The sequence below is a fragment of the Rhopilema esculentum genome, chromosome 19 (assembly GCF_057945365.1).
Source record: "Rhopilema esculentum isolate cy_ngs chromosome 19, ASM5794536v1, whole genome shotgun sequence".
Lineage (NCBI taxonomy): Eukaryota > Metazoa > Cnidaria > Scyphozoa > Rhizostomeae > Rhizostomatidae > Rhopilema > Rhopilema esculentum.
The window spans coordinates 3145316-3167364 of NC_142833.1; the positions used below are offsets into that span (position 1 = coordinate 3145316).

At 36.2% G+C, this 22049-nt stretch overlaps 1 protein-coding gene across 1 annotated transcript; it reads left to right on the top strand.

The window, feature by feature from the left end:
* The first annotated feature begins 638 nt into the window (after positions 1–638).
* Positions 639–4268, top strand: LOC135687954 (uncharacterized). Its single transcript, XM_065204587.2, has 3 exons — positions 639–978; positions 2283–2348; positions 3598–4268. The coding sequence occupies exons 1-3, from the start codon at positions 639–641 to the stop codon at positions 4266–4268; spliced, it is 1077 nt and encodes a 358-aa protein (XP_065060659.2).
* Positions 4269–22049: the final 17781 nt, after the last annotated feature.

The window sequence follows — 22049 nt, forward strand, 5'->3', positions numbered from 1 at the left end:
AATTGAAAGGCCTTATTTGAAACGGGAAAGAACGAAGTAACAATCACTCGTGATGTGGGCCTTCGTAAAGGGAATAGTTATCGTGAAGTCGCCCTAAGATAGCTAGTTCGTTCGGCTGTATTTAGGAGACAAATGGGAATCTCTGGAAAACTTGCTGTCTACATTTCACATATCGTTGTGGACTAATTTGAGAGTGGTGTGTCGGAATTCCAAGTATTCAAAACAACAACGTTTTGGTTTTTCTAGCGCATACAAATATAAGTAATTGAGAATTCAAGAGAGAAATCAGCTAATGATTGCGTGCCTAATTTTGGAATAGTGTACCTGGTAGAATTTCAAACAAGATCGTGTTAAAAGAAAACGGTTTGACAGTGTATGTCTAGAAGAAGAAATAGGACAGTTGCACTTTATTGCGAACCTGAATGCTGCGGGTAGCTTCAAAGTGGTAATTATAGACAACATGGCCAATATTTAGTGATGAAGAATTATGAGAGGAAAGATAGCCTTTTCGTTTTATGAACTTGGCCGAGACAAGAAGAAATGCTCTTCCAAATAGAGCTTATTATACAAGCTTGTATCGAAATCTTTTTAAAAACCACTTTGAAAAAACTATAACATTATATATAATTTGAATTGAAATGGTGAAATTGGGTGATGTCCAACGATTTACAATGTGGTTATGTGGTTCCATTGCAGCATTTGGTTGCATTGCAACCCTGATTGCCTATGCCATGTATAATAACAAGGAAACAGCTTATTGTCCTGATGAGAACCAAGCTAACTGTAAAAACACTAGTTCAACTGCCAGTGAAGCAGAGAACAAAATCCTGAAGCTTGTTTCACCTATATCTATAGCTGTTGGGCTTTTGTCAATTGTTGGAATAAGATGTTGGCAGCAGGCGTCAAATGAAAGAGCAGTTCAGACAGCCGAACTACCTGGAGTTGGACAAAACAACTCTGCATACCAAGGACATGAAAGTAATTATTTTCTCTCTTATCCATTTTTGGTGCATTTTCCGAGGCTACATTGTTTCCTAGACTGGGTTGTTTGTTTTCAAGGGTCATAAAGTTTGCTCCTGTTCTTTGTCATTTGTATAAAAAAATTGATGCAAGATTCAGATTTGTTTTGTAATTTTTGTATAGGCAATTGGTGTGCTCTTTACAGTCTAAATCCAGGTTTAAAAATGGTCATAAATAGCCACAGCAAACTTATTTTTGAAAATTTACCTTCCACACTTGGCCGCACAACAAGCAAACTTTCAGTCTTGTTAGAATATAAGAAAATGTGAAAATTTTCGGAGCTATCAAATTAGAAAATTTTCAAGCATAATATTTGATAATTTAAGGATATCAGGGGATATTTTCCACAGTTTGAAGAATCTAAAGTTGGCTTTTTGAAATGGTATGAATGCACAAAGCCTGATTTAAAGAAAACTCTTCAAACTTTTTAGTAATTTTTGACTTCAGATATGAAATAAGGAGCACCATTTTAAGTGTTATGAATATAAGTTATCAAGATACTAGTGCTTGTGACATCAATTTATGACAGCATAAACTTAATTATTTTATGAGGGATTTGACCCTTATTAGCAGCTGAGTGTTAAATCTTAATGTCATCTTAATATCTGCAATACAGGCACCAACAATTTGAAAATTAACATCCAGACGAAAAATATGATGGTCAATCTTTAATCAGAACTCAAAAAGAAAGTTCCATAAAGTTTGGAGTGATTTTCAAAATGAGGTTTCAAATCAGATTAGTGTAATCTTGGTTTTTAGAAGTCCAAATATCAGGTAGAACCAATGAAATACCTAAATGGAGCCAACCACCAATTGTTAATTGTTTTGCTGTTGCTGTAGTGAGAAGTAAAAATCTAAGCCAGTCAAAAACATAACACTAGGCTGTTAGCTTAAAGAATTTGTCTTAAGAGTAGATATAATCAATATAACTTTGAAAGCAAGTGAATAGTTTTGGGGATGAAGCAGACATGTCAACTCCCTACAGGGCTAACACCACAAAAGTGGGGTCAAGGCTTCTCACCTCTTTTACAGCACCTTTTAAACTACTTGCTTTGCAAAAAGTGGGGGCATGGCCACCCCCAGTTGCACAGGCCCTTCCCTATACTCTCACCATTCTTAGAATTGAGATTTTAAATATACAATTTGTTAAACAGATATTGCTACTTTAATGTTTGAATGAAAAATGTTATGCTTTTAGAGAGATTTAAAAATAGGAAAAATGCGATATTTTAAAATTCAAATGCAATTTTTATCCCTTTTAGTTGATATTGGTGCACCTCCCTCATACAATGATGCATTAGGTATGGATGTCATCTTGGAAGCTCATGGTATGTAGTTGATATATACCCAATCAAAAATTATTCCCATCTTATAAGTCATTCACTGGACATTGGATTGACTGGGTCTCTAAAATTATGTTGGGATTTTTTATCATTGTGTTTGCTCAGCCCAGCCCTAAAATGAGTTAATTAGGCCTCTTATGTTTTTGATATTATTCAGAGGTTGCCTAATCAGCTAAAGTAATTTATTTGCAAAAATAGGCCTTATTTTCCTCCAAACTAAATTTCCTGCAAAAGAGAAATTGAAAAAAAGTTACCTAGGAAAATTCCCTTTCAAATTCCACGGATTATTCCTTATCTATTTGGCATTAAAAAATGTTTTACAAAAGCTGTCTTAAGCAGACATGCAATAATTCAAATTTTTGTTTTAAAACGATGTTAGTAGAGAAAATGAAAGAGGAATATAGCTGGGGTTGAGAATTTCTCTCCCAATTGAAGTTTATGTAATTCAGCAACATATTTATGCTTTAACCAATGACATATGAACAGACATTGTAATGTTTAATTCATTTTATTTGACCAGCATTGACTCTGTCATCTGATAGCTCATATGGCTTAGCAAGGCTTGGGCGGTGGCTTTCAGTTGCAGGACAATCCCTGCCAAAGTATTGTTATGCTACAACAAAATTTTGCACTATTTCTATTGTAACCTGAAAGCCACCGCCTGGGATACCAAAAATTTCTTTTCTTAGTCCATTGTCAAATCCCCCACAGACCAAAACATGCCCACCAAAAAAAGCCAACAAAGGTACACCCACCAAAACACACCCAACGAAACAGGCAGACAGTTACTAACCCTTCAATGGCCTTTTAATTTTGTATCTTTTCTGTAATAGCAAATTATTTGCAATTAATGATTAATTATTTATTAAAAAAGTTTCGTTGAAACAACGGTAATTTTCCACTTCACTGTTGGTCCTGGATTTTACTCATTTGCATCGGTACACGGACATCCTGGTTCCAGATACGATAACCCTTTTTGTTTAACTGGGATAAGAAAACTAATGGTTGCTTAGGTCCAGAGTTTATGCTCTATTGCCTAAATTGCATTCAGGAAATCGTATTCGTTATCCGTATTCGCAAGAAATGAAAAGAAAGGAGGGGCAAATATAGAAGAGTAACTTTGTCCCATCTCCAGTTCCAACGTTTCTTCCTGCTTTTCGGTACGATATGGGGATATATTTTTGCGTATATGTATGTATGGCTAGTTTGTTCTACTTTGAGATATTTTAATTAGGAAGTTTTCCATCGGAGCCACCGCCGAAGTATGAAGAGATTCAACGTTTTGAAGAAGAACAGTCGACTAGCAGAGATGAAGAAGGCGGGGGCCAGTCGAATCAAGAAATGGAACAAAGAGGTTCACAAGACATATCTTCCACGGGCGATAATGTCTCAATCAGAACCGAGGCAAACTTGCCACCTCAGAATGAGGATGATAACGGAGATACGCCTGAATGTGATATTCCCAATGTGGAACAATTACCGAGAAATAATGATGAATTGAATGATGAGAACGGACAAAATATAGACTTAGGTCAGCAAAATGAAGCTGCTGAGATTTCAGATAGTACTCTAGGCATTTCCCAAGGGAAAGAAACACGTATATTTGTACAACAAAGGGATAGCAATCTAAGCGCTAATGAACTGGACGATTCTAATTGTGGGTATGCCCCATATCAGAACCCATCAAGAGAATTAAATGTTCAACAGACAAATAATGGCACCAGTGCCACGTCGTTGGTTTCTGGTCAGTGCTCGAATTCTGAAATAGGACCATTGTCAGTAGACGGGCGCCATCCAAGTGTGAATTCTGATACGACGATAAGTCATCTTGACAGAACTGTCTCTGAAGCTGATTGGTCAGACAGGGAAGAAGCTCAAGAGTATTCTGGCGTGTTCTACGTTTGAAAGGGTCAGCCCATCGATTCCCTGATGTGATGTATCTGACGAGCTCTCGGCTATAGATTTTAGCGTCCAAACGTGACACAATATGATGTTATTTTGTATTCAATTGCATTTAATCACCCCACATTTAGTCTAAGAAACACTTTTAAAAAACCGGTAAAAGGTTATATACTGAAAAGATTATTGCTTTTGGCCAGTGGTCAACATATTCAAAGATTGGCTCCCCACCCCTAGAAATGTATCCATCCGTGCCCTTTTCCATGAAGATATCAAAATGTTTCTAAAAGTCTTAATTGCCAATAATCCAGGTATTTTTCACCAAGTTTTTTTACCTGAACGATGCTGTCATTGACGAAATTATATGCTTTCGGTATATCATGCAAGTGAGTCTTAATAACTCCTTTTGATTCTTGCAAAGATTTAATGTGCTTAGAACTAATTACTTATTTTTTATATTAGATGATGTTTTCTAACATCAAAATTTAAGCCAAGATAAGAAAAGTAACACAAACATTTGTAGAGACAAACCTTGTTAGAATTTGAGTATACCCCGAGGTAATGCCTCAAGGATGCAGTAGTTTGCAGATGGGCTCCCAATGTTTACTTTTAGATAACTTCGTAAAAAAAGAAAGATTCATAATTATATATTTGTGCTTAAAAGAGCACTTCACGAAAACTGGATTGTCCATGTCACGATACTTCGGCAAGATCTTAAAAGCTACCTAATTACCAAATTTTCGAAAATGTTACCTTTCTTTTATGGGCCTAACAAATAGAAGACATTCGCTCTTCCGAATAGAAGACATTGTTGAATATTATTTTTCGAATTTTTTTGTTCATCGCATTTTGTTTCAGTGTTGAATTTTGTGTATAATTGAATATAGCATATTAAAATTGTAAATAGATTTTTCTTCAAAGGGCTTTCTGATATTTATTCGTTATTTATACCAGCATTGCAGAATTAAACGACTAGAAAGCTTTTCCCGTTCATGTGTTGTGGTTAAAGCAATCTTTAGATCGAAACTATATTTTGAAAATGCCAATAAACTTTCATGCATTTTTTGAAATCATTTTTTAACAGCGATTTTTTATAAAATTTTCTATCTTACCGTTTTCAATGTATTTAGTCTGTTATTTTGTTTAATAGGCATCATCAAAGTTTTGTATTTTTTTGTGTTTTGGAGAATTAGCCCCTGTTTGTAATTTCTTCAATGTATAATATAGGATGTAAATTCTATATAATTTTTTACATGCAAGCATTTTCCACACAGTTTGTCTTTCTTATGTTGCTATTCAATTGTTTCTCTATACTTCTCTCGAAGTCTTTAATTGAAAATTTAAATAGATCCACCTCAACCGCTCTTTTTATGTCGATATCACAGTGCTATAAAGACTCATTTAGATATCAAAGCGTTTTTACAACGCATACCAGTACTATAACATCATTGATATTAATGCAAATATGGCGTTATCAATACTCGTCCCAATGTCATAGCGCTTTTAATACGCATGTCAATATCGTGGTGTTACTTGTACTAATGTGAATAGGGCTTATCGATTCATATGTTAATCTTGGCATTTTGGATACGTATGCCAATAGTATGCTGTTTTTATGCAAATATTGCTAATCAATACTTATGCCAATATTATGGCGCTATTAGTACTCAATAAATCTGGCGTTATCTATACCAATGCAAGTATTATGGCGCTGTCAATACACATGCAAATATCATGGCTTTGTTAATATTCGTGCAAAAATAGCGTGAAGTTTTCCCATGCAAGTATCATGCCGGTGTTGGTAGTCTTGCCAATATCACGACGTTGTTAATACTCATGCAAATGTCATGGCATTGTCAATACTCATGAAGTTCGTATGCCAATATCATCGTTCGTAGGCCCCCAATTTCGTTACATGTCATGAAAATGCCATAGTTATTCGCTGTCAAAGTTTCTTTGTTGCAAATTTGGTGTCCGTATGTTTGCAAGAAACCAAGTTTTCTCTAACACACCGTTATTAGAATATTTAGAAAGAAACAATCAACATGAAGATGTTCACGGTTATCGCAGTAGATGCTCTACTTGACGCTCAGGATTCAACAACGGCAAGGTATCCTTCAAATCGTTATGCCAATGGTTATGCAAGGGTCGTTCTTTTCAGGCATCTAGTGCATCAACGAATATTTACAGTGACTGCATAGCTCAAAGTGACATGAATTAGCATATTTTATCATCATCTTGAAAATAAGAAACACCGCAAACATCTAAAACAAACAAAACAAACACATAAATTATAGATAGCTAACATTTATCCCAGCAGACGGGGTGATTCATCAGAGCAAAAATGTTCATATCATGCCCAGTCACGATGCCCCTGTCACTGGTCTAATTTATATCTTCTAATAAAGCAAAGTAAGTGGTCAGCCAAATGAAATCTGAAGGATCACCTTTCTTCAGTTCCTTATTTAACTGGCCTTCTCTTCTTTCGTTCTGGATTATCAGCTGCTTCACAAGAGTTCTTTAAACACCAAGCGTCTGGCCAGGACCTCTGACTGTGGCCGTCAAGCTTTTAAATACTGTTTCTTTTACCATTGGGATTGTTTCAGACCACGTGAGAAATATTGAAATGCGATTAATTTTCGCTATAATTTTAACCATTTGTGGTATAGTAGACCACCGTAATAGTAGTAGACTCTGGTTATATCAACACCAAAGGTTACTTGAAAATGCTGCGACAGAAAGCATTTTGTTATTCTAAACGGGGCTTGTTTGAATAGTTTAGCAGTTCAGCGTATTTGTATGGCACGCCAAACCCGTCAAAAGTAATCAGAATTGTCGATGAAAGTTGAAATTTTGTTGTTAAGTTCCTGGAATTTGTTTGCTCTTAAAATGTGTAGTTTTTGTAATCAAAAAATTTGTGATTGTCAAATTTTCAAATTCTGATAGTCAAATTTTCAAATGATCCCGAACGAGGCTGCGTGCAAAACAGAAGGGAAGGCAGGAAACTGGAAGCACACTGGACGACTTTTATAGATCGTTTCTATCGCTCTTGCAAGTGATTGAAACTTCTTTTGAAACAAAAGATGTTAACCATATCGAATATGGCGAAAGACAGTTGCAAATTTACATCCAAATAACATTTGCTTTCGTCAGTGTGCCCACCCAAAATGGTCAAAATCAATTTGCACACATATTGGAACAACTCGCCTTTGAGCTCACCTTTCAGTATCAACTCTATTGAAAACAACCAGACTCAGGCACAGAATTATGTGAATATTCAAAAAGAAAATTCAACAGGTGGAAGGCCAAGATTTAAGATAGACGCATACTTGGGTCTGAATTCTATATTACTGTAAAGAGTAGCGTGACTTAAAGGCACTATGTCTGGAGGCATTTTGCTGGCCATTTAAATTTCAATTGGTTAGACTATACAATAGACCTATTGTTATACAGCCAATCGTCAATGTTTTCTCAATTTTAGACCCGCTGCAAAGCCTATAGTTATTTCTAAACGGTTGACTAACGGGACATAGTGACAAGCCAAGTGACTGTAAACGAGGTTGACTGTAACGATCTAAATTTTCAGTAATTCAACGCTTCTTAATGTCATCATAATGCTTGGTGTTTTATCTGTTTACTCGAGTTACTGATTGTGGTTTGTCTTGGCTTTTGTGTAAAGCGTCAAAACCCAGTTTCAGTGGCAAACAAAATTCTTAAGACGAACATAAAACTGCTTATCTAAATGTGGCTTAAGAGCAACCAATTTGCTTTGCATTTTTCTTGGAAGCCTGATACACGAGTATCAGGTTAAAGTGTTATCCACTTCCTGAATACGCAAGATCTTGGAGTCTTCGGGGAGTGAGGAGGGCGGGGCAAGGGGTTTGCTTGCAGTAACTCATGCATTTCGTAATCTAGAAACTAAGGAGAGAAACAGCAGCACAGTTTACGGTTGAATTTCGGGTATGATAATTTTTTAGATATAGAAAGACCAATATCATACCTTTTTATATTTCTGAAGGGTCACCGATGCGGGCCAGGGTAGATAGGCTAAGAGCCTCAATTAAACTAAAAATGTATTCGATCTATAAGAAACTATTCCTCGAAAGGAAATCCCAGGCCAGGCCCAATCGTCAGTTCAAGGTCCCAGGTTAGAGTTAGAGGTCAGCCGCAGAATTTGACGCAATTTCCTTAATTTTTCTTTGACGACTGGCACGTAAACATGGAAATTTTCGATCCGTCTCTAGATTCTTTTTTCGTGCACTATTTTGTACTTGACAGTCATTGCTGGCACCAGAGCATGACTACAGAGAATGACACGCCCATATTTGGGTTTGTGTCTTTCAGTTTTCTACGCTGTGTACCAGTGGGTCACTATGGGGTTTCGGTAAAGGAGTTGTATAGAGAGATACAAAGTAGGATCGAAAGAGGTGCATTTCCTTGAAGACGCTCAGCAACCCAGGATTATTGTCTTTAGGTTTTTTGTCTACCCACAGCAAAGTTTCCTATGTCTGATTCAGCCAATTTCACTTTCGGGTTTTTATTTTTTTATATACACTCATTTTTTATAAGGGGAAATTTACAAGAACGCGAGCCTCGAAATTGGTCAAAGGTTAAGAACAAATTAAAAACAAGCTGAGGCTGAGCTTCTATAAAATGTAATTTTGAACAAAGTATCCTTGTCATCTAGGGGTGCTTTTTCGGTGAATTTTTATCCTTGTCGGCAAAGAGAGGATGCATCACTCGCTTTGTTGGCAAATGAGGCCTGACCAAAGCAAAATAGAATAGCCTAGATTCGTTAATATCAATCAATTTAATTGGCTGGTTTGCATAAAACTTAAGACGCAAAAAAATTAAATTATTGTTCCTTCACGTGCGTACGACATTAAAACGGAAGCAAGTTTCTTGATAAAAATATCACGAGCATTTAAATACAAGTCTTACAGTTTACACCTGTGTGAAAGCTCCCTTACAAATATATGTGGGAAAATTTCCCTACATGAAAACTAAAGAATGGACCCCGAGTTTCAAAATCAATGACATCATAATAATGAAACTTCCAAAAGCGTTAAGAAACTCGTGTGCCCAAATTCGATCGGTGCTTCCTGTGAAACAAATGCGTGTAAAATAAATTTGTTAATTTCAAAGATTTCAAGAATAACTGACAACAACAAAATTGAGAAGTGTAAAAATTTTCTTGGGCACGTAGAAATGCGAAAGAATGTCAAACATTCCTGGAAGCTTTCATTGTGGTTGAAGATGTTCCGAAAGAAGGTTGACTAAAGTTGTATCATGAAGCCGCAAGAGCCAAAGTATTACCTCAAGAGCGAACTTTTGGCATCGAGCTTGGCCTTATATGTTAAAGGTTAATAAACTAGTTTGATATGTGTTTTATTCCCTTTTTCCTTTAAACCACAGTCCTGTTAGAGTCTGTATAGTGGATGTCTTTCAAGGGAGGAATAAAAAGTCCATAATAAATGTCCATTTTTATGGGGAAAGATATTTCTTGGCTTACTGAAGCAAATAGCAAATGGGATAGTAATTCTTTTAAAGCTTCTTTAATCTTTGCCCTTTTGTCAAGACTCAAGGGAAGTGTGTTGAAAGAAAATGCCTCGAAGATTTCGAGAAAGATGCATCGTTCTTAATTAGTTCTTTCTAAAGCTCACATTAATCACACCTTTTTCGTCCTAGCTGTTTGCTTAATTCTGCTCGCAATGGTTCCATCAAGGCAATGAATGCAGTCCTGTTTTTCCAAAAGATAGATACTGCAAATTTACCCGCCATTTAACCTGCAATTGGCGCATTTCTAGTGGTGCCATGTTTCTCATCAAATCAAACGTGTGCAAATTAAACCTCTTGAAACATGAGCGCTAAAGCAAGTTTAACTATTGTGAAACATGATCTTTTGCAGGCCTTGATTCGTCAACTGGACACTGAAGTCAAAGGTCCTGTGTATTTATCTATGTGGCCGTCAGAACAATTCACACTTTTAGAGTATCAACCTACAGATATAGACAGGGAAAGCAGAATCTGAGTTTTGAAACAACTTGGATGAGGTTCGTTCACAGTGTAATCTTAATACAATTAGAGAAATCACTGAATTATTATGGATTTAGTTTTTGCTAGAATATGTTTTTGAAGATGTTACTATGAAAAAATGCCTGTTAGATCTGAGGAATTGTATCGATGTTTTTGCCATCTGTTTTAGTAAAAGTCTTTTAATACGCTGCTTTCTATTAGAGCAATAAGCTAGTTGTTTCTCGCCTTCAATCTGATGCTCATACCGTACGTAAGTTATGAGAATCAAGTTACGTAAACAATAAAATGGTATAAGACCAACTTTTTATCAAACATAACATGGAAACGAGTATTGAAACGAATATTGAAGCATAATATTATCTGGGCTTGAGGGACAGCTTATATGCTTCGCAGGCAGAACATCTTAATACTTTTTATTACGTACTTTTCTCAGTAATCTTTAGAGGGGCTGAGTTTTTTATTTGAAACTTTCCTTTATAGTGGTAGCTAACATTGTACTGAAAATATATCAGTTTTCTCTTACTTAAAGGTTGTTCCTATCTGTTACCTAGCACAGTTCCAAAGCATATCTATTTGTGTAACTATACACTAAGTCTTGCGAAGTTGTGTTACAAAGCCCTTTCTGTGTTACAAAGTCGTTTGTGAACATTTAAAGTTTCTGTTGAACATAATCCGTCCAGTCTAATTTCAACAGCAGCCTTGCATCTCAAAATATTTATCGAAAACCCCTATAAGAATCCCTTCTAAATAAAAATATAAGAGTTTCTGGTAAATGCAACGAACAGATCAGCTTTTCTACTTAAAAGCTTTACTGATTGTGAAGCTTACATGATGCTATTTAATATTGCTTATTGTTACAACAGGGCCAGCGAAATATATTTGAAAGTGGATGGGCCAAGATGTCAAAGTCTTGAAAGGGCTTAGGAAAGGCCGCCACCATGGTTGGCGGCAAGAAAATTTTTAAGAATTATTGTGTCTTAGGGGTGGCCAAAAACTGTATCTAAAATGAATTTTGACTGAAGGTGTCGCATAGTCGCATTAATTGTGATGTTGACTTGAAATAGAAAAGTTTTGCAAAGTTTTAGAATAACCACTATCATATAGCTCGTGATGAAACCTTTTTTAGATTTTAAAAGTAGCCGAAATAAGATTGGGGAGAAAAATAAATGAAACACGGGTTAATAAAAAATATTAACGTTGAAATATCAACAGAAGAACTATCAACTAAAAATAAGAATTTAAGCAATTTTGTACAGTTAAGATATAACTTTGTAACATCTGATCTTAACATTTTCGGAAACTAAGTGCTTTAACAAAGATTTGGAAAAACTTCAAACTGGGCTTGTCCAAGTGAGTTTGAATAGAATTTATAACTGCGTCGACGATCAAACTCTGAAGTTATCTTGATGATACTTTTTAAGAACAAATCTGCCCTTACTTTATTTCTCATATCCTCAAAAAAGTTCTTTCCAGCTGTTTCTTTTCCTTCAACAGCTGATTTCTCTCTCTTTGCAATGTTTCTGAGAAAGTTTTCGTTAACAAATAGACCCTGTGTGCCAAGTTTAGGCAATGGAAAAAACGAAACTCCGTCAATTTGTGCTGGCACCAAGTTATTCTGGACTAGATTTCTCGATCTATTTGCTAAGCCAAGCTGTCACTCGTTGTAAAGCTTAGACAATGACCAATTTCTTCGATCTAATTCCTATATTCAATACTGTGTATGTCGTCTATGGTAAAGACATAGCAACCAAGATAAAGCTAAGGACACATTCAAGAGAATACTAGGCAAAGTTACTTACAGAATCATATACTACATTCATTTTCACTACTGCCTAAAATTTTTCTTTAGCTCTCTAGAAAAGTGGGAGGTAGGGCCACGGCCACCCCGGCCCCCACGGTTTCGCCGGCCCTGTAATAAATATCTGAAACGTATCAATAGCAATAAGTAATAATAGAGTAAAAAGGTTTTGATAATTATTCCAAAAGAACGAGTGAGAGAAGGAAAGGCTTTGATGCTCATGTTAAGCAACATTTGAAAACGAGAGAGGAAGGTTTTCAAATCAGAATCTAGTGTAGTTTACCAAGATAGCAAGCCATTGAACAAATAGTTCAGGGGAAATGTTTTTATAATTTCTTTCAGGTATACTCACGTGCAATTTTTACGCATTCTGGTTTTTTTATCAAAAGCTTCCGGTTTTGCATTCGGTCATTGGGAAAGTACCTCCACATATTCTTCTAAATTAGAGCTAACAACTTCGAAAATCTCATAAAGCTTGTGAAATAACGGAAGTCATCACGTAAATTTTCTTGGAAATATCACTCTTTCTGTTACACTCAGGGGTGTAGTGCTAGGCTGAGCCCCGTTGTTATTGCCAGAAATGGCAAATTTCTACTTTTGCTATTGCTTTTTTGCAAAAGTTTGTTAAAGACCCCCCCCCCGTTATGTTAATAGCACTACACCACTGATTGCGAATCGTCATAAGCCAGTACGTTTGTGCCCTCATTTAATATATGTTCTTAGGTTTGATGCGAGACAACATTAATTTTCTGCTGTTTTCAAGTGTCCATTAGCTGAGGTTTCTCTGCATTCCCATCGCTTAATCACATGATGGTCTTTTCTGTACGGCTTTTGGTTTTTGGTTTATGGTTTTTTAAAAGTCAGTTGAAACACAGGAGTTATATACAAACTGCAAACTTTTTTTTTTAAAACATTGATTTTCCCAATTTTGATTTTTTTTATATAACGTTGTAATATTATTTAAGATTATGGTATCAAACTAGAGGGTTGTTTTTAATAACGATAAATTCTGTAAACTGTAGACGATAAATGCTCTTCAATGCATTCCCTTTGAATAATCCATTCATAAAGATTTCTTCAAAATTTCACTGAAGCATACTTAGTAGTTTCCTCTGACACTCCTCAAGAGCGTGAACATCTGATAATGACCAAAAGATAAGGTGTAATGTAGATGTAGATGCAGGTCGAAAATTGCACGATTAGCCGAATGACTCGTAGAACAGTCTTCCTCATTTTTAGCCTGTGGTCCAGGCCCCTTTCATATTAGAGGTCTTGAACAAATCATTCTTTTGACATCAGGAAATGGTTTCCGATCATTTTTTAGCCACAAAGTTGCTACACAATTACTTGCCGTTTTGCAGTACGATTAACTGGCTCTAACAGTATTTGTGATCCACGGACAATTCTTCTGACCCTTATTCTGTTTAATTTCAGGAAAGAATCGAAGGGTATTTTCGTTCTTTTAGATAATCTTTCTTGACATTGAAAATTTCTTGTTTTTTTCTTGTTAAAGCAACACCTTTGAATCTAAAAAAATGTATTTTTCATGGACTATGATGTTTATGCTGAAAATTAGGTTTTTGAAGGCGATTAAGTTCCAAAATTGAATGCTGTTTTACTGACACTCTAAATCTCAATTATTTTGGAAGACGCCCTAAGAGATCTACACTAAAACAGCAAAATGACACCTTCACTTCATGATCATCATGAAACAACATCAAATAGAAAACAAATACCAAAGACGTTTTCTGTCTTTCAATTGCCCAAATGAATTGAAAAAAAATAGGGACCCAAAAAGCAACTTGTCAGAATACAATGGTCAGACATCCGTTCTTGATATTGGGCCCACTGGTTGGAAAAGAGGGGGTGGTACAACATTTGTGTAGTGCCATGAAAAAAGGGCAAAATTAGGCATGCTTGTCTAACCCCAATGCGGGGAATACCAATCCGTTCAACTGCATTCTCATTTTAATGCTTGGATTTGCTTTATCAATATGTATTTGTATCGTTTTTAAGGCAATTTAAGACCCTCGAAAATGACCCCAACAGACAAAAGAAAGAAATAGCAGTGACTACTTTTTGCATAAAGGGTAGCCCCTCTCGTTCGACTTTGAACTTTTCCTAGATCTGCCATTAGTTGCATGTAGTGGAGTAAGAGGTTTCAGCTGCGCGCTTTTCTGGAAAATAAGCTGGTTTCTGTGCTTCAGTTTCGTTTGGATTAGCAAAGAAATTTGACTCTATTTTGAATGTATATTTGCCAGTGTAACATGACCGACCATCACAGTATATCATTTACCTGCCTTGTGTACATTGTCACCTGACCATCTTTGCTGTTTTTTGTTATGACTAAAGCTGTTACAAGATATCCAATCGTTGTATGAATTTTAGATCTCAAATTATGCAACTTGAAAAAGGTAAATGGTAGGGAACAATCGAACTTCCAGATACGGATCTGCTGCACGTGCTGCTGACTAAAGGGAGTCGACCTTTTTCAAATTAGATTAATCAAACACATTAGATTTGTAAACTGTCACTGCACCAAAGTAGTTATTGAACAAAACGAAAGACTTCTAAACTGTTACTGTTACTGTTTCTTTAACAATAAAAACTCAATACTACCAAAGGAAGTTTATAAATGAAGATACTGCAGTATAACCTCGACTTTTCGCAAGAGAGAAAATAATCGGTCACCAGCAGTACGTATTGCTTCATTGCATCACGTGTTACCTCCAAGCATAAAGCCACTCCACGGTGCCACTATATTCCCGTAAAGCGTTTCCAAATCCTGGCGATGGTGTTATTTTTCGTAAGGTTACACGTAATCTTTTTCATTATTCATAGTATTCTTAGTCAGGTTTATTAATACCATAATCAAGATCTAATTAGAAGAAGCCTACTCATTTTCTTACTTTCATATTTGCTCGTGCTAGTCCGCTTCTTGGTTTTAACAATTTCTGCTCGCTCACAGAGAAATAAAACAAAGTTTCCCCTTTATATTTCTGAGGGTATTTTGGAGTAGAGCAGGTATATTTTGAAACTTCAATTTTTAATGGAATAGCTAAATACTTTTAACTGGATGATAAATCTTGTTTCTTTGTATAAGAGTTTAGGCAAATACGTTGTGCATGAAACATTTGTTTCGGAACGGTTCGAAATTTTAACACAAGATTTAATCTTAATAAGCTGAAAATTTGTCTTTGCTTGATTTCTTCTTTGTCCTAACAGCAAGAGTTTGTGTAAATTGTAAACTTAAGCCGGGCTTTATTTCTACTACGTGCCCAAGAACCCTAGAGCCGCGAGAAACCGATGATACCGTATTGTAGACCGTTGCTGTAGCAAGAAACAAAATTTCAGATTTATTTCTGATCTTGAATTATTGAGACTCTGGCACCCAAGGTAGTGCTTCAGTTTCGGTCCCTCGAACAGGGCTGCCGAGAGGGGGGGGAGGGGCAAAGTAGTCAATTGCCCCAGGGCTTCGAGGTTAAGATTGATTGAATTAATCAAACAGAAAAAAGTATGCCTAAATATAGTGAAACGTTTTTAACAATCGCAAGACTTGACGGGTGCCTCGTGTTTTGGTTTTGCCCCAATTCCTCCGAAACTTCTCGCTGGCTGTGCCCTCGAAAGCGCTTGGTTGACCTAGAATTTAGACTTTAAATCAGAAATCTTCTCGACAATTTCAATGTTTTGTGATATACCAATTGTTTTTCTCAACTAGCTTTGCATCGATTTTTATTCTTTTTAGAATGCCCCAACGCCAGTTAATCTTCAAGGTTACCCCATGGTACTGTACTGGCATTTCCTTACATCAACAGATCTGTGGTAGATAGAGAGTGGAAATCACCGAAGCTTCATAAAACAGATTGAACATTGCAATCCATGTACTGGAATCCAGTCAATGGCGGAGTGCAATAAGTGCAATTGATGACGATAAAGCCATGCTAAGCGCCTTTACTGAAGCACTAATCATTCTCAAATAGTTCAATCCAAAAGACAATATTTAATGTGTACGAATTTAAGCTCGTAGAGAGAGTCTTTTTGGACTGTCACAGACAAGACATAAACAATGCGGTGCGTGGAACGTTTCGTCTACTTTTTTTGCTCAACCGTTGTACTTTTTGCTTGCCTTGGTACCTTCGCCTCTTACTTTCTGTCCACGAGAACAAATGAAACACACAAACAGACAACGAGGATCGTAAAAATAGTTTGCCCCTTGGTCATGATTGGGGGGTTTATTTTGATGGCAATAACACGATGCTGCTTTCAGGAGAAGCCAAGGAATCCAGCAAATCTGCAAGGAGGAGAGCTTTTCTGGCGTCGCTCACAGATTGACGGGCTCCAAGCTAATGGAGTAGGATACGGAAATAGAAGCTTCTATTGGCATGAGCGTGAGTTGAGTTACCGTATTTTATTTATTAAGCCCCCGGGCGCTTATTAATTTTTTGGCTTTTAGGTGGGTCGGTTATTTGAGAGTGTTGTAAATTAGAGAGGGCAATCATTGGAAAAAAGTTTTCTGCAAAATTATTTTTCACAACAATCCACGCTTTTTTTTCTTAATAGTACCAAATCTAATTAATTGTTCAAAAATCCTCCTCCTCTTTATCTTTTTTATAATCAGCTATATCCTCATTTATGCTGGTAGATTCTATTGCGAGGGAGCATTAACCAGCGACATTCACTCGGTTTGTTAATTCTATCTTTTTGAAAATACGCATGTGTTTGGAATTTTTTCAGCACTGACACAGCCTCTCAAGATAGATTCTGCCAAAAAATCATTACATTTTAGATCGTCATAAACACAAGCCGCTGCATTTTCATTAATTTCAGTTCACTTTCAATATGACACCCGAAACCAGACAGATAAGGAAGGTTTTTTTGCCTAAGATTCTCAAATCTTGCCGCAGAGTTATGACCTAACCTCAACACGAAAGGAGATCGTTTTGGAAAAACTCTTTTGTTATAAAAACCAATAAATTGAATTATAACTCTGATCAACACCTGTATGTCGGAGCGAAATATTAGTATATATTTAATTTATTTTAAAATTCTATTAACCAATATTGGGTTCTCTTCGTCATTTTGCATTGTTCCTGACATCAGTAAATTGAAGTAGACTCCGGTTACAGTAACAAAAGATGTTGCTTGAAAACTTGTAACTGTAATCGGAATGTGACTTTAAGCGGAGCTACCTATAATAGTTTTGCATCTTTTGGCCTACATTTTATGTGACTGTTACCAGTAAAGTCGACTGTATTAGGGTGTAAGCAGTGCAATCGCTAGCTATTTTGCTCAAGGGGAGTGCTCAGACCGCTTTTACTGAAAAAGTGAGTGAGCCATCCTCTATTTGCCGACAAGTTGGAAAATTCACCGACAATGCACCCCAGATGGCAAAACCCCCTCTTTTTCAGATGGTACTTTTAAGGGGGGTTTCACAATTTTGTTCAAATTCGCATCTTAGAGTACCTCAGCCTCTGCTTGTTCCAAATTTCGTAGTAACTTTTGACTAATGTGTATAAAATATTGATCTTATAAAAAAGTGTGTATTCTACATTGAAATGTAGACAGTAAGTCGAACAAGACGTTTGAATATCGGTAACGTGTGTCTCCTGTCTATATCGACTTCTTCTTTGCACCAATGCTATTCTAGCTTGATTAAAAGTAAATAATAAACCCCTGCTATGAATTAACTAATACGTACAGAAAATTCCCGTTAACCCGACCTTCATGGGACCAATAAAAATGGTTCGAGTTATCAGGGGCGCCGGAAGCACGGAGGCAGTGGGGGTCAGCTGCCCGCCTGCCCTGACTCTACGGGGTCAGCGGGGACAGCACTTTGCCCTTGTGAAAATGGCACTGTGTTTATGCTTATGGAATAAATATGTAAAATGTCAAGTTCTTGGGTGAGATAAAGCATTAGTGTGATTAGGAACAAAATGAAAGCAATTAAAACATTGGTTGCATTTGTTATGATTTTACATGCAATAATGCTATTTCTTTCGGCAACACTCTAAAATGTAGGAAATTACAGTAGAATAAGGTGAGTGGAGTAACGGAGGCATCTAGGATCCTAAGCGAAAACTAAGATGGGGCCCAGAGAATGTCAAACACAAAAGCAAAACGTAACACTTATCCAAGTTAACTAGTAGAAGCCTCAATTAAAGTAATCTAAAAGCTTCTTAAACTGAGATTAATTTTAGCAAAGTCATCCGAATTTATAAGAAAGAAGTTGCCGTACCAAGATAGAAGGTAACAAATATGGAAACCTTTTGATAAATCACGACTTCAATTGAATGCCATTAAGAATGCCTGCCAGAGCTCACAAGTGATTGCAATTATACAATTCATTTGCACTTTCATCTGCAACTGCAGAACGTACTTTTAGCACAATGCAGCGTGATACGACACGACGGCCAACAGCCGACGGGGATTTGGGGGGGAGGGGGGTTAAATAACGGAGACGTGCCATTTTGTTAAAAAATTTGAGCAAATAATTCTGCACATGTCTGAAAAAATGTGACCTATAATTCCGCAAAGCAAATAACATTTTTAAAGCACAACAAAATCAGCAAACAAATTTTGCATGTCCCTTGCCAAAAATCTCAATATTGCACATAATCGATACTTTCATTTCTAACTGGACATTCATTTTGTTAATGCTCAATCTCCTTCCTAATAAATTTGCAATATTTCTCGAAAACGGTACCCATAGTTCTGCATATATTTCAAAAACTGATACCAATAATTCCGCACTTTTCAGAAAAAGGTACCCCTAAAAAATGGCACTTCCCCCTACCTTCAAACATCTTAAGGTACCTCCCCCCCTCCAGCAAATGCCTAAACAACAAAATGGGAAATTTTAGACTGGCCTTTTAGATAAAAAGTTTTATTGGTACTGAAGTATTATGTTATATCATTTTTTGTTATAATTCTAATATTAGTCATTGAAAAATGTGCCCTTTTTGAGAGTTCTCGAATGCTTTAGTTATCGAGGCTCTTGATATCTCATACTCTGAGATAAAGCAGTCAGCAATTGGAGTTATCATGATTTTACCGTAGTTATATTTCAGAATCAAAGGCTTACGCGAATTTTGCTCCGATGAGGTGTCAAGTAAGTTATTGATTATACAGTATTCAAAATGAAATAAATAAGGGTCTAATCTAAACCGATGAAATTACACTCATTTTTGTTATAAGAAACTGGTTATAAGAAACGAGTACTGGACAGTCGGGAAAAACTAAGAAACTTCAGTACTCAAAGCAAAAAAAATTAAGAAACTGTTAAATCGTGATGAAACTTAGAACAACGAAATTTTGTATAATTCAAGAACATGATTGCCCTGTTGGCCTAGAAATTAAGACACAAGGGTTAAAAATATGCTTCCCACGTCTAAATACAGCGTCAGCAAGGAAGCGAATCTCTTGACATGAAAAAAAGGCCACAAACATTTCATAACATCATTCATGACATCATAGTTAAAAAACTCTTAAGAAACAGCGAGTATTGAAATTTCCAGAACATAAGGAAACTGGAGTACAACACCGAGCTTTGTTTCTTTTAAAAGAAATGAGTGTAATCCGATGAAACTTCTGAGCTACTCATGTTAAATAGTAAATACCAATGAAATACAATAGGTATATCTACGGAGAAGAAATAAATCTCTAATTACTTATGTCCATTTTGAGGGGAAGGGGCAACAGCTCAGGTTTGCTTTGTGGATCTTCTGTTGTTTTAGCACAGCCATTCGGGAGCTTAGACTATTTAGATGAACTCTAAAAGAGCAGAAATGGCACGAGTTTGCACAGCTGCAAGACTCAATTTCATGACCTGTGTTTCAAATGCACAACAGTGCTGTAGTTGTTCCTACACATTTATCATGCAAACACTATTATGATATTGAATTGAACCTCAGCAAATTAGAGGCAAATTAACTTCAGTTGAACCTTGGGATGTGCAGCTGCTATTGGGGAGGGGGCGTTAAAAATGGTCCAAATCTGTTGGAACTTGGCCCAAATCTTTCAGTAAAATCTGCTAATGATTTTGTACCATTGAATAACCGCTTTAATGTTAATTTCCTTTAGAAATTTGTCTGGAAATGGGTAGCTTGTTCCTTCTGCTTTAAAGATGTTTTTATTTATTGTGCGACCTAGCACTGCAAACATGGGAATGGATTAAATTTGGGAAAAATTCGGATAGAAATTATTTAACGGTAGGAAAAACAGGGGCAAAATCGTTATCATTTACACCTCTATCGTAACTTTTTACATTTTCAGGAACCCCACCCCCACCCCCCACATTCCAGATAGAAGGAAACAGTACGCTACTCGTTTTTATAAGAAAATCAGGCTGAGATTTGCTCAAAAGCCAAACAACATAAGGCATAAGCCAGGCTAAGTTTCGCAAACTCAAGAAATAAATACCAGCAAAAATTAAGAAATATAAAGAATAGCAACAGGACAACAGAAAGTAATAAGCAAAATAGCATTGAAAAAACAATTAAACAAACTTATTATAATAAAACCAGTTCAACACCATCGATATCAGTTTAAAATAAGAAACGAAATAAGAAATACTTCACACTGAAATTATGCGTAAAAAAGAAATGCCAGGCTGAAACTGGAGTCTAGTGTTCTTTTAAAACACGTGTACAGACGACAGTTCTTGGCCTAGTCACACAATAGGAAATAGGCAGAAGGGTAACTCTCGTCAGGTCCTTTGTTGTTTTTGAAGCCTGAGTCAACAATAGAATTCCTTAATTCCCCTTTAACCTCGATTTCATTTTACGAACTTAGCCATGGCAAATAATCATTCATTAATCAGATATAAACGAATTATGATATACAATTGAATTTGTTCGCTATCATGGGACATTTCTTCTCAAATAAAGTTGTCTACTTTCATTCTTTTTTAAATTTCTCCGACAGATACATGCTTAGCCTCGTATAAGTGAATGCATGCGCTAGTTTCTTCAGGCTTCACCTGATAGGCAGGAGTTCCCTTTCTGCCTAATCCCTATTATGTGGCTTAGTACGCAGTTTTTTAGGCTATTTGGCTTAGTACGAAGTTTAATGTTCATGACAGTATTTAATTTGTTTCTATGTTAAATGATGTCAGTGATTTTGGCTCTTATCTATAAAACCAAGAACTCTTGAATAAAGTGTCTGTAAATTTCTTACAATATAACTTATACATTCCTCAATAAAAAATGGTGTGTAAAAAAACACAGTCCCCGAAAAATAAATCACGAAAAAGTTTGACGCAAAGCCCTGTCTTGGACTTCAGTTTTTGCCAAAGTGCTTTTGATAACAATAATTGTCAAAGAATCCTGAGATATCAGCAAAAATTTCCTAAGTTGAAGGTTGACAACTATGACATTCAAAAATGCGGAAATAGTATTGAATTTTGAAGGAAAAGAGACAGTTTGCGCTAATGTCACAAGGGCCAAATATTAAGAAAGTGCCTTCTTGACCCTGGCAGACACAGTGTATAAACGTTAGAACCTCTGAGGAAAAAGCCAAATTTAATCCTTTTCGGAGATCGCCTTTTGGCATTTTGCAGATATGATTTTATAGGGTCACAACCTGTGGACATTTTTCGGCTGCAAATATTTGAACATCACATCAGAAATAGAAGGATTAATCAAAGATAAGGAAACAGTTTCTCGGCTTGATCTGACTTTTGACCACCTCTAGCGATTATGTGAATTAAGAAAGCTTTTACCATTGTGTATTTCATAAGATGTCTCTTTTAAAATGTCATCTGTTCTAGAGAGAAAACTTTCGGCAAAACAATCCAAGCAGCCATGTATCCTGTGACAGTGCTCGAAATATTTGCCACTGGTTTGTGGTTCTGAAACAATTTTCCAGAATTTACGTATGCTCTTTTTTACAGGAATCAGAAAATTTTTTCGAGTCTTGTTTTGATATGTTTTGTGAAGTCATTCTGTTGTGACAGA

Coding starts and splice junctions, on each gene's coding strand:
- LOC135687954 (XM_065204587.2), top strand. CDS start 639: ATGGTGAAATTGGGTGATGTCCAACGATTTACAATGTGGTTATGTGGT. Junction 979..2,282: donor TGCATACCAAGGACATGAAA/GTAATTATTTTC, acceptor TATCCCTTTTAG/TTGATATTGGTGCACCTCCC. Junction 2,349..3,597: donor TGTCATCTTGGAAGCTCATG/GTATGTAGTTGA, acceptor TATTTTAATTAG/GAAGTTTTCCATCGGAGCCA.